Source organism: Enoplosus armatus, chromosome 18 (assembly GCF_043641665.1).
Source record: "Enoplosus armatus isolate fEnoArm2 chromosome 18, fEnoArm2.hap1, whole genome shotgun sequence".
NCBI classification, from domain to species: domain Eukaryota; kingdom Metazoa; phylum Chordata; class Actinopteri; order Centrarchiformes; family Enoplosidae; genus Enoplosus; species Enoplosus armatus.
This window is the reverse complement of record NC_092197.1, coordinates 2559414-2573046: the sequence shown is the minus strand read 5'-3', so window position 1 is coordinate 2573046 and position 13633 is coordinate 2559414. Positions and strand designations below refer to the sequence as shown.

Here is a 13633-nt window from a genome sequence, read left to right as displayed (position 1 = left end):
CTGCTAACAGTAAACCCATGCTAAGTGGACTAGAGGATCCTCAAATGCCAGTCAGCCGTTGCCATGGGAACCCCCCCCCCCGAGAGGCTTGAAGCTGAGACCCTATTCCCACAAATCTATCCAAATAGGTTTTTATCCTCCGTTTGAAAACTGGAAAATTGTACACAATAGATGCAGTATGATTTTAGTTTATATATTAATACAGTGTGGAGAATCCAAATGTAAGTCTGACTTCTAATACAGCCCCCCCCCCCCACCCCTCCTGCTTGTGAACCTGCTCTGCCAGATAACTCTGCTGCCATCTGCTCTCAGTATCTATACGCCTGTGCTCGTTGAGCCCAGGGAGAGAGATCATCATACTGTTTGCTTAGCCAAATTTACCAAGTGGCCAGACTGTGTGTCTCCTGATGTTGTCACGGGACCTATAACCATCGAACTCCTGCCTTCAGCTCCTCACGCGGGGATCTCCTGCCTGGTTTCCGTTTATTATTCTGCCTCTTTGCATTCTCCACCTTTTTGCTCCGACGTCTCTATCTGCAATAACAAGCGAGCGATCTCGTTCTCCTGGTCCGACTGTAGCTGCAGGCCTTTCCCCAAACCTTCAGCAGAGATCTGACTCATCGATGAGTCTCTGCTTCGACAGGTACAACGTGTTGAAGTTTAGCAGAGTTAAGCAAAACCAGGTTTTGAGGTGCATCGTGAGACTGTTTGATCGTGTATTTATTGTCTAAACACTTCCAGGCAAACTGTTGCACAACCTTTTCACCACACATGAAACTTCGTCATGACTTTATGGTTTCAGCCAGCGTTTATGTGACTTGTCAAGCAAAATGACACAATTTGAAGCTCTGTGATTGGATGTTTCTTACAGAGATGCACCTTAGAAGTTATAGTTAACATCTCCTCTGATGTTTTTTTATTTTTTGTCAGAAAAAAGTTTCTTAATGACATTTTCAGAGCCAGTAGACTTTATACAACTATTTTCACAGGCTGACTAGTTTTCTCCGTGACGAGCGAACTGACCTTTATGTATGAGATCAGTTTAATAGAGAAGATAATTGACAGATGATTAGATAATGAAGGTAGGTTGCAGCCCTAATCATCGCGCATGGTTAAGCTCGACGACGTATTGCTTTTAGAAACCTGTACAGTCGCTCTTCAAAACTCTCACACACCTCAGAGATGACACAAGCTCCCACAAGCCCTGCAAACCCATCCGGTATGTTTCTGCGGGTATGCCTGGCATGCGCCTACAAGTTGAGTCATTGTTTTCATCTGTTAAGGATGAGTAATGTCGGTGCATTTGAAAAGCGTATCGACTGGGCTTTAATGCAGTTTGTAGCAGGGAGGGGTGGTGAGAGAAATGGATGGTTAACGGAGGATGATCCGATAAATGTGCAGTGCAGCTAGAGTTGAAATGAGGGGAGGATGGAGGACGTTTAAAGTCCTCCATTCAAAGTACTACTTAAAGTACCAAAGTATCATCAACAGAATGCAGTTACAGTATCGGACGTTAAAGTACTCGTTCTGCTGAAATACTGACGTTAGAGCAGCATTTTACTGTCGTAGCTGCTCGAGGTGGGTGTTCGAGTAGTTTGAGCAGCCAGTTGGTGTAATTGTGATCATCACTCTGTGTGTGTGTGTGTGTGTGTGTGTGTGTGTGTGTGTGTGTGTGTGTGTGTGTGTGTGTGTGTGTGTGTGTGTGTGTGTGTGTGTGTGTGTGTGTGTGTGAAGCTCTCAGTCGCTGCGAGGTGACATGACGAATCACATCGCAGCTGAACAGGAAGGCAGCTCCAGCTGGTGAATGAGATGCAGTGAGGAAAGGAGCCGGTTGGTTGAAGGCAGGAATAGAAAGATAACGTGAGACGACAGAAACCAAAATAACCGTGAACGCAAAGAAAGAGAGAGCCGGTTGATTAGGAGGAGGGTCAACGTGATCGTGGTGTTGTTTATCTCCTGGTCCGGTCACGCCTGCCGCTTCAGCCCAGCGGTTCTTTCCCCAGAAATGTTGAGCGAGCTGTATCGCCTGTTTAGCCCAAATAGAAAGGAGGTTGAGGGTGTGTGGTTCTGGTTTGATGTGCTGCCATGATACGGCGTGGCCTGCATCCTGTTTTGACAGTGAGGGGCCTCCTCCTCTGTGACGCCGTAGGAAAGTATTCCTTCCTCCTGCAGACGTTATGACGTTACGCTGACGGTTTAACGGTTGCTCTCAGTCGACTCCAGACAAAGACAAGCCCATATAATGTTGTTGGGCTAGTTCAGGGTACACACACACACACACACACACACACCTGATTTTATTGTTGATGATTTGACAAAAGCCTGCATTCTTCAGTTCTTTAAACCGACCTGGAGGCTCATTCACAGTCAGCTGGATCACGATTAGAGCTGCAACTATTGAACGATTAGCCGATCTGAAGAAGATTAGCAACTATTCGGCAACCATTTTGATAATCGATTCATCGGTTGAGTAATTTTTTAAACACAAAATGACAAATATTTTATTGTTCCATCTTCTCAAATGTGAGAATTCGCCACTTTTCTTGGTCTGACATTATAGTAAATTTAAAATGTTGACTTTTTTGACATTTCACATTTTTTTTTAGCATTTTTCACTTTTTTCTGGTGTTTTATAGACAATTAATCGATTTAACTATTGAAATAATCGTTAGTTGCAGCCCTAACAAGTTAACAACAGATCAGTCCTCTAACTGTGTTTGAAGAAATAAATGAGTTGGATGATAATCAACGGGATCATGTTAGCCTGATGACAACATCTGGTTTAGTTAAGCCTCGCCTGAAGAACAGGTCGTAATGATTCAGTCAGATGCTCTGAGTCATCTTGTACTTTAAAGCAACCAACATGAAGGAGTTGTTCCTTTTTGGTTCTCACTTTGTCATGTCTCTGTTCTCATGTTTATATACGTATTTATGCAAATGCAGCGTGTGAATGTGGAGATATGAACACACACTTACTGGAAGGAGTCGGCCCAGCCAGATGTGTTTTCACTACTAACTGCTGTAAAGTCATTTTTACCCCACAGGCTCTGTGTGTGGCTTTACTTCAGTGACATTTTTTTGACTGCAAATGTTTTTAAAATGTAAAAAGACAACAAAAAAAAACATACGGACGCATGTTGTAGTTTTTGTGCCAAGTTTGACGATGCTCGGATATGATTTGAATTATCTGCCATCCTCCCTGCAGGCTACTGCAACAGCACTTTCACCTCTGCACACACCCTCATACAACCCACCCACCACTCCACACCACACACTGGGGTTGTCGGGCTGCTTGTGACCTCAAGGAAGCAACTGTTGTCAGTTCAGAGGTCAAAGGTCACACTGGAGCTCGTGAAGAGCAGCTCTTCAGGTTGGACTGAACTTGTGTCCTGCAGGGTTTCTTCTCGGCCGTCTTGCCTCTTATTTCGTGCGTGTCTCAACGCTGAAGGTCCAGTTAACGTGACAAGATTAACAAGATTACCGCAGACAGCACATCCTAAACATAAAAAGTCCGCTAGTTTCTATTCATTACAATGCAGAGACTTGAGAGACGTAATCCATCACAGTGAAAATGTCAAAATACATTCTAATCTGATAATATAATATACATTATTCTGAGACAAGGATTTTAAGTATATTTTGATGCCAATACTTGACTTCTACTTGTAACAGAGTCTTTCTACACTGCTATGTTGATACCTTTACGTGAGTACTTCTTCCGCCACTGCTAGCAGATGAAAATGTGTCAATCCATTCACATCAGTGCACAGATGAGTCTGTTTTCTTTGGTCGCAGCGAGACTGTGGCAGAGTAGAGACTGTAATCTCAGGAGACGGTGAGAGCTGATCCAGTGGAGGGAAGCTGTGACATAAAGCTAAAACAAAACGCAGAAACAGCTGGAGTTGCACCACCACGCTCCCACAGGAGCAGAAGCTACGTTCAGGTTACTCTGAGTTAACTTCACTCAGAGCCCCGACGTCTCCCAACGCATGTGTTCCCACAGACTTCAGAGTTTTCTCCTCCCGTCGGCCTTTTGTCGGCCTGCTCCACTGATGTGCTGCTGATTCCCACATCCAGTTTCTCCTCTTTTCTTTGCTGTAGTTTCTTCCTCTTACTTTCTGGTTATTTTTGTCAGTATGTTAGCTGATGTGATCAAAGACGTGATGTAAATAATTTAGAGGAGTGAGCATACTTTCATCTTTTTTTCTTTTTTTATTCACCTCCTGTGAAAGCTACCAGATAAATCAAAGGCACTTAACAGCACAAGATGATCTTCAGTGAAGCCCTATCTTGTAGCTGTTTTAAAGGAACAGTTTAACATTTTGGGAAATATTTGCTTTCTTGCCAAGAGTTAGATGAGAGTTAGATATGAAGCTAGAACGAGGAGGTAGTTAGCTTAGCTTAGCATAAAGACTGGAAGCAGGGGGCAACAGCTAGCCTGGCAGGAAGTCGCTGCATCCGGCCAAGAGAGAGTCCAGCACAAAACCATAACTTTCGAGAGCTTTTCAAGTGCAGGTAGAGGGATTTTCTCACCTCTAGATAGAGCCAGGCTAGCTGTCTCCCCATTTCCCGTCTTTATGCTAAACTAAGCTAATTGTGTCCTGGTTTCAGCTTCATGTTTGATATAACATGAGACGGGTATCGATCTCCCGGGCAAAAATGTCCCAAAAATGTTGAACATGTACATGATTCAGAGAATATTCACATCCGTTGTATCAACCACGGCTCACATCTCGGAAAACAGCATTTAATAAACTACAATCACGCCGACATGTAAGCAAACACTAAAAGCCTTCATTTGATTTCGTTTGTGTCTTCGTGGGATTCCTGCGCTCATTAGCAGCAGCAGCGCAGCTCTGCGAGGATCTCTGTGGAGATCGCGCTGTATCTCAAGAGTGGGAACAAATGCATTTGGAGAGGAGAGGCAGTGGCCGGCCTGCTGATGGTCCTCAGAGGCTAAACAAATGTCTTTCACTGAGCACATCGGGAACAGACAGCACTCAAACAAATGCTTTTAAATGGGGAAAGACAGGGGGGAGAAAATCCCCTTCTGTCCCTTTAGAAGCTTGTTGTCAAACCTCTGATGGCCGTTATTTATCTTAGCAAGGACACATTGACGTAAACATGCTGGTGAGATTGCATGTTTGTCTGTCCGTGATCCTCCACGGAGGAGCCGCCTCCATCAGGGAGCTCGACGGGAACTGGTGGTTGTTTTCTCAGTTATTCTATTCTCAGAGTATTCTCAGAGTCTGGCACTGCTACTTTTACTTCAGTGAAGTATCTGAATACTTCTTCCACTGCTGGTTGTGAGAACAGTCAACAAGATAGCGTCTGTGTAAAAGTAGTGTCCAGTGTAAAAAAACAGGGGGGGTTAATAGGGGCCCAGCAGCTGATTTTGCCCCGGGGCCCCCAAGTAGATTAATTTGGCCACGATGAAAGCTGAATCACACCAAATTACACTGTAATTTTGAATATTCCACTCAACCAAAGTGAGCATGTAAGTCTAAGTAAGATATCAGCACTTGTACAGTTACATGCTACTCACTGATACATGGGGTGGACAAAATAATAGAAACACCTGTCAGTATAACGCAGTACAGTTCACAGTACACGCCTCAAAAGCAGTTTCCAGACTGAACATTATGGCCTTCATGAAGGGAGGATTTATTGCAGGACTGTTAGCTAGGTGTACCTAATAAACTGGCAGTTACGTGTAAATCTTCCTGTTTTTATGAACGTGTTAACATCTGACTTCACAACAGCACAAGATAAAGCTTTTTATATACATCTTCTCGGGCAATTTGACTGTTTTGATAATTAAATAATAGTTTTAGTAATTTTTTAAGTAAAAATGCTGGTTTTCTTTAGCTATGATAGTAAACTCAATATATGCACATTTTCATATACTTTTTCACTATTTTTGTACATTTTATAAACCAAACAATTAATTGGATTATCAAGAAACTAAACAATAGATTGATCAAAAATAAATAAAGTGTAATGCAGTCCTAGACTTGCATTATAATTATAATTTACAGTCTCCACTTTGCCTCATGTGACACCTGCCTGCACAGTCCTCAAATTACATTTCATGCGGCGAGTGTAGCATCTCTGAGTGCTTTCATAGTTGTTTTAGTAATTGACTCGTGCTGCCGCCACTATCTGCTCTGATAAAACCCTCTGAGAGGTTTCTACCAGGCCCGTCTCTCTCCTCTCACTGGCAGATTGAGTCATTGTTTGTGTTCGGTGGCTCTTTTCAAAGAGTTTCCAGTTTCCTCCCGGTGCTCACCACAGCCCGGACGGGCCTCGCTGGAGCCTGAATGGCAGCAATTGGACACAAATTTCAGCAGAGGCCCCGTTTTTATTGGACGGTGAAATGGACGCCATAAAACAGCGGCGTCCGCTTTGAGGAGTCGTTTTCTTGTCTGAGTGACGAGGCCGTTTGCAATTTCTCATGTGTTGTAAAGGCGGCCTCTAGTTTTTCTGACAGAGCTGAGGAATTTCAGTCCACTTGGTCGCGAAGGACTCCGTCCTCCTCGTAGTATTTCAGTGCAGTTTGCTATTTTCTAGAGGTCTGTTTCAAAAGCAGGAGATTTTATTAGACTGAGAAGCAGATAAATGGCTAAATAGTTAGTGGCAGGTATATTTATGAGTACACACACACACACACACACATATATACAAAGAGAGCATTGATTAGTATGTTCATACTGTAAGGAGCTGTTGGCGATCGCTTAAGAGGGACAGAGATTGACCCAGTTAACTGAAATCCTCATTGACCTCATTTTGAGCTCGCATGGAGGTGCATCCTCCTTACAACACACACACACACACACACACACACACACACACACACACACACACACACACACTTCAACCCCCCTTTTCTTTAGCACAACTCCTCCCCAGTTTACAACAGTAACAGTGGCAGAATTGCCACTCTAGCGTCTACCATTAGCCAGTTAGCTAGCTAATTAAGTTAACATTAGCGCTAGAGTTGTTTGAAAAGACCGTCTTCGTTTGGCTTTTTAGTGTTTTCAGCTGACCTGTTTTTAAAATTAGATGGTGGTCTTAAATAAGCAGTTATTGGCTACATTCGTGATACCATGCTTAAACATGGAGGCTAAAGCTAGCAAAAAGGTTAGCATCCTCACTAGCTTATTGTTCCTGTAGAAGACATGGGCATATAGAAGCAGTGTAGAGCGTGTTTGTCCTTTTGCTTTAAATATGATTGGGAGAAATGTAAGATCAGTCTATTATTTTGTTGTAACATAACCCTTTTTACGGCTGCTTAGCTTACATACTTTGACAAGCCAGACAGAGGTTAGAAGCTCTATTGTTTGTTAGCGTTAGCCTGATATTGTAGCATCCAGAACCAGCTTCCACACACAGTTGTTGTGCTAGTCGTGAACTATAACCCCACAAAATAATGTAGTTAGCTAAGTTAATGATATGCTAACTCTTTGTTTTAGAAGTAAAGCTGGGTTAGGTTATTACTGTGGGCAGTTAGCCGCGCATGCTAACGTCTGCAGCTTACATTAGAGCAGATAAACACATTATTTTGGTTTTGGAAAGGTTTAAAAAGAGAAACATCCAAACTTCTCAGAGTATTTACAGTATGTACACTGCTTCAACATGTGGAGAAAGCCTGTCTTGCTTAGCTTTGGTTGCTAACAGTTAGCGAATATTCAGTTGGCTACCTGGCTAGCCTACTTACTGAGTTTTTATATACCTGGTATCAATCCCTATAGCGACGGATGATCCAATCAATGCTCAGAAAAATGTTTCAGCCTGATTCTTGTTAGTTTTAATGGTGTCTGTGCCGTAATCACAGTAATCAGTTACACTAGTAACTACGCCATAAACTTATATAAGTGCACTGGGAAGCTGATCTGAAACCAGTCTTAAAGGACAGATGGTAATCAGCACACCGTAAGTATTGATTGGTTGTTTACTTCTCCTTCCTACAGCCCCAGAGGTGCCTCTGCATCTCCACAGGTGAGAGATTAGGTTCCCTGTTGTCATCAGAAGTACACACACACACACACACACACACACACACACACACACACACACACACACACACACCTTGACTGAGAAGCTCTCACTTACGCCCGACTGGCCAGCTTTGGAGGCCGAGTCGACTGAATGGTTGACTGGTGTGTATGCATGTGTGTAATGGAGTTGGGGGGGGTCGTGTTAAATGAAGGCTTTGGCTGCAGAGCTGAGAATGACCCCCTGCAGCCACAGTTTCACTGGGCGATGTTGCTCACAGCCTCTGGCATGAAGGTCTCCTTAGGCCGAACTCTGTTGGGAGCTGAGCTACTGCTCTTTCACAGGCTAATGTCCTGGCCTTGTTTTCAACCACAAAGACACCCCCCCCCTCCCCCCTTTCCCCCTCCTCATAGAGACACCCTCCTCTCTGAATCCTATAGAGACGGCTTAAGTCGACTACCTCGGGCTTAATTGGGAGTTAAGTGTTAAACCTCGGTTTCCAGGCGAGTGTATTCAGGGTCTCTGCAGGTCTCTGACGGTCTGAACAGACACTGAATGTAGTTTCTTTAAAAAAGGCCTCAGAAGTTATTAAAAAAATAAATTCAATTTACAAATCTGATATGTTTTCATGACATATACCTACAAACTAAAAGTGACCTGTAGCACTACTGCTAGCTACATACAGCTAGCTCATTGTCTTATGGGCAAGAGAGAACTTTTAGCAAACACTTTTGTTTGATCCATCCATGAATGTCCTGCTTAGCTTAGCACAAAGACTGGAAACAAGGGGACGGGGCAGCTAGCCTGGCTCTGTCTCCTCTCACTAATCAACATGTTATATCTCGTTTGATTAATCTGTACAAAAAAAACAAGTTATATATTTTTTTACGGGGGGATATGTGTCTGACTATTTCTTGGCCGGGTGCAGTGACTTCCTGCCAGGCTAGCTGTTCCCTGCTCCAGTCTTTATGCTAAGCTAACGACCTCCTGGCTCCAGAGAGTGGTATCAATCTTCTCATCTAACTCGTGGAAAATATTTCCCCAGATGTTGAGCTAATTATACCATTAGGAATTACTGTTATCCACCGCTCGGACGCACTGAAGAGATGTGACAAAATAATGAATCACTCTGGGCCTCGCCGTCCCTGCTGGTTGTCGTAGCGCTTTTATCGAAATTGCTTTCTGTGTGGCTTTAAAAAGTCTTGAATATAACTTTCAGAAACCCTGATACTACGCTGCGTTGGGGGTGAAGGAGTTAAGTTTGGTTGCTATGCAGTGCGCGGAGCTGTATTATGCAAGCTGTGAAGCGCAGACACGGGGAGAGGAAGTGCATTACAGAATGCTGAGCTCAGGGCTTTGGCTCGCCGCCAAGCATACACTCCTGCATGTGCACACACACTCAGCTGAGGGCATACCGATTTTTCCAGCAGCGCAGCGATCTCCTCCTCCTCCTCCTCCTCCTCCTCCTCCTCCTCGAGTCACTCTCTCTCTCTTTCTGTTACGTCAGTAGTTCAGCTGTGGGCCAGGCATGACTGGGGCAGGGCTGCGTAACGGAGAGCGCCACACTTTTTTTTTTCTGTGTGTGTTTGTATTTAACAGACAGGATGTGGACTTGTGGTGGTGTGAGGTGTGATCCAGTGTGTGCGTCTGCTCAACAGGGAAAGCAGCAGCAGCAACAACTGACAGCTCTGTTTCTATAAGTTTAGTTTTTTTTTCTGTGTCATGCCAAACGTGTGGCCTATCGCACATGAGATTACACAACACCACTATTTTACAGAACATACATCTTCCGGTCGCACATATACACAAAAACAAAAGATTACCTCATTATAAAGTACTTTAAAATGAACTGCACAGTGAAAAGAACTGCTAGTTTATCCCGATAAAGACGTAATGTTTCATATGTGAACAACTCGATCTTTGCGCGTCATCCCTGTTTACAAAAATCTGTTTTTATCTTCCTAAACAAAGTTCTGCCTTTCGGTTCCCAAGACGGGCAATAGAAAACCATCGCGCAGGTTTCGCTCTCAGATATTCTTTTGGTTTTGCTCAGCTCTGTATCACACAGCTCCACCACATATGCAGACAAACACCTACTCTGTTTACAGCGTTCTTCCACCCAGCAGGGGTGATATGTGTCAGCTCTGTGGTGTGTGTCACATGTATGAGAACATTTGAGAGGGGAAATCAAAATGTCCCAGCTAACGTTCCAGGGTGAATAGCACTGATAGTATTTTGCGCACACACTGAGCTGTTAGTCAGACCTGCGTAACACGAGAGACGCATTTCAGCTACGGTATACTGCTGAAGTGTGCACTGGTGGCCCACAGTGTGCAGCTCTGTCTGGTGTCACGGATTTCACTTCTTTTAGATGTAGGAAATGTTAGCTACAATGCTAGCTAAGATGTTTAATAGTGGAGTGTAGTTATAGACGGGAAATATAGTGAGAGACTTGGGGTTAGACATGCAACAAAGGTCTCTGGAAGTGGAGCAAACAACACATTATTCCTCTTACAATCAAAAGTTGAATTATTGAACAATGAAATGCTTAATTCAAAACACTTGTACTACTAGGAGCTTACGGTGGCTAATGTTAGCTTCGCCGCTGTGTTACTGCCACCACATTTAAAATAAACAGCTGTTTTAGACTCTGTCATGTCTCCACAGTAAATATGTAGCCAGAACTAGCAGCCAGTTAGCTTAGCTTCAAAACTAGCATAAAACAGGGGTTAAACGGCCACCAAAGGTAACAAAGTCCGTCAACCTGCACAAATTAACATGTTATGTCTTGTTTGTTTAATCATTGACAAAAGTGTAACAACAACAATTCACTGTTTTATGGGGGGGGGGGGGGGGGGGTTACGTGTTGGACCCCAACCCGTCATCGGCCTCACAGTCTCTCAGTCTGCACGACAACATGATGCAACAGGTACATCATGCAGCTCTGGTTGTGTGTCTCGGCGTGTGAGGCGGAGTACACGTCAGTTCATTTACTCGAGTACTTATTTTAGATTTAAAGAACAACATGCAGCGAAACTGAATCAGCACAGACCTTCACTAATTCACACAGATGATAAACACTCACTGTTGGCATCTGACAGCATCTGTTATCTGTGGTAACCCACTAACCCAGTCAGACACATACTGGTAACACGCTCACAATCTCTACGTCTCGTCATTGCAGGAGAATCTTATCATAAAGTATTTGTTGCTTAGTCATCTCTTGCTAACACATGTCCATCTCAATACTTAAACCCACTGCAGCTCCCATGAGCAGCTGCTGTGTTTTCAAATCTATATGAGTCATGGGTTTTTGTTGAAGTGGAAAATGTCAGCTCTCTTGCCCGGTCATGTGTGGTATAGATTATAAAGCATTTGCATCAGGGTTTATTTTCCTGTCAGAGACTCAAATACCTAAGCATGGAGAGGTATGTTCAAGAATGAGATTAAGGTCACGTCCACGTTGAAATCTGCCTCTCCGTCTCCGTTTACTCACACGGAGACGTATAGGTTTTAGCTTGAGAGAGGCCATAGGGTCGCCGCACAATAGCAGGTCTCTCTGCCTGTGGTGAAATGATCCCGTCATGGGGTGGAGGTAAGCACTGGAGGTGTTGTGGAAGGGAAATGAAAAGGAAATGAGAATATTTGAGTCTGTGCACTTTCCTCTCTGCCCTTTCACTCATCTGTCTTTCTCCTTGTGTCTTTCTTCTACTTTCCTCTTCCTGCCAGCACTTTCCCTGAGCGGCCCTGAGTTAGGTTGGACCACATTCCTGGTTTTGATGTTTACTCGAGAGTTGAAAGTTCGCACAGAAAGAGATGCAAAGGTAGAAAAGTAGTTCATGCGCCGGTATTTTTATTCACCCACCTTCGCAGCCCTACAGAGAGTTTTAGCAACTTTCAACTCGTTGTTTGGGTTTTGATTCACTCTCAGCGCTCTCATTGTGACGTTTTCAGCCTCAGCAGGCAGCCATTTTCAGAGGAAAAGCTGTTTAAACCCACCGTACGCTACCTGCTCAGCAGCAAACAAGACACAGTTAGAGGCTAGCTGGTGAATTTCCCTCAGGAGTTGGTAGAGAGTAAACAGAGCTAAAAGAGAGATAATATTGCTTCCATTGATGCTAATATTGATGCTCCGTATCAACTTAAGAAGCGCTAACACGTCAGGCTAAAAATCAGTTAATGTAGGTTGAAGTTAAGTGTTTTTATTTCTTTGTTTTTAAGGAGAGCTACACAGTGTAGCTACTCATTAAGTGCAGATGATTAACAGTAAATATTTCCTTGTTTTCTCTGCAGGGTTTCACCTCAGCGGCACAGTAAGGGAACCGGCCACGTCCTCGGAGCCCGAGCTCGTCTGCAACGTGAGCGTCAGCTTCGACCGCTGCAAGATCACCGCAGTAACCTGCAGCTGCGGCAACAAGGACATCTTCTACTGCGCACACGTGGTGGCGCTCTCGCTGTACAGAGTACGGAAGCCCGAGCAGGTCAAGCTGCGCCTGCCCATCTCAGAGACTCTTTTCCAAATGAACAGAGATCAGCTGCAGAAGTTCGTTCAGTACCTGATCACAGTGCATCACACCGAGGTGCTGCCGACGGCTCAGAAACTGGCGGATGAGATACTGTCGCAGAACTCCGAGATCAACCAGGTTCACGGTGAGTTCGGGGCCTGAAATAAGGGTGGTTATTTGTGATTTAAGTGGAAGAACGGGCTGAAGTCCCCCTTTTAACATGCATCCAGTAAAAAAAGCACCAACAAGCACGCACAAGCACCAAAGCACTTGTGTTAGATGTCCTCCATCTCGCTCCAGTGGAGGTCCAGCTGGAGGCTGCAGTCCTGAGAGACGACTCAGGAAAAACAAGCTGTTTAGGAGGACAGGAGGGAAACACACACCCACACACACACACACACACACACTTAAATCAGGCCATGTCTGAGTTGAACGCACTGCAGGAATGCATGAAGTGGGGAAAAGTTTGTGAGGAGTCTTGTTGTGTTTATGTGTTGCTGTTTTGGACGTTACAGAAACATTAAGGTCGCAGTGTGTTTAACATTATATCCTGAAAATCACTCAAATAATTATTTATCTGTTTATATAAACACTCAGTGTCCACTTTATTAGGTACACCTGCACAGTGTAGTATCATCACTTGTAGTGTTTTGTGACACACTCCGTTAGTTCTGGATATTTGGTACTACTTTGTTAGATGTTTTGTTGTGGAAATTTTGCTGCTTTGCCTGTTTGTGGTAATCTGAAGCACTTTGTGTTACAGTACATGAAATATTCCACTTTGTGTACATGTACACAGTTTTTTTAAATCTTTTATCTAACAGTAGTTTAATGACTGTATACATGTAAATACTTGCAGGTACTTGGTGGCTGTGCACTTTGGATTGTATTGCAGTTTGGCTTCATGTTCTCTGAGTCTCTGTGTTGAACATGAGGATGTATTCTTCATTATTGTTGCAGACTTTGCAGAGTCTGTGGTATTGATCAGTGTTTAAGCTTAACCAGCACTGCATTAATGCATTAATGCAAAAGGTGAAATATATGCTGACGCAGGAATATTCACGTCTGCTCCTCCCAGAAACAACAGCTTTCTGTTTAAACGTCTGTCAGCCAAGTGCTGCACTTAAGTACAA

At 43.9% G+C, this 13633-nt stretch overlaps 1 protein-coding gene across 3 annotated transcripts in view; it reads left to right on the top strand.

Moving 5' to 3' along the window:
- zswim6 (zinc finger, SWIM-type containing 6) overlaps positions 1-13633 on the top strand; it is a 36794-nt gene that overhangs the window by 10125 nt on the left and 13036 nt on the right. For all 3 annotated transcript variants that reach the window (XM_070924518.1, XM_070924519.1, XM_070924517.1), the window contains exon 2: positions 12289-12645. In XM_070924518.1, coding sequence (XP_070780619.1) covers positions 12289-12645 — 357 coding nt within the window. The remainder of the gene's footprint in view (positions 1-12288; positions 12646-13633) is intronic.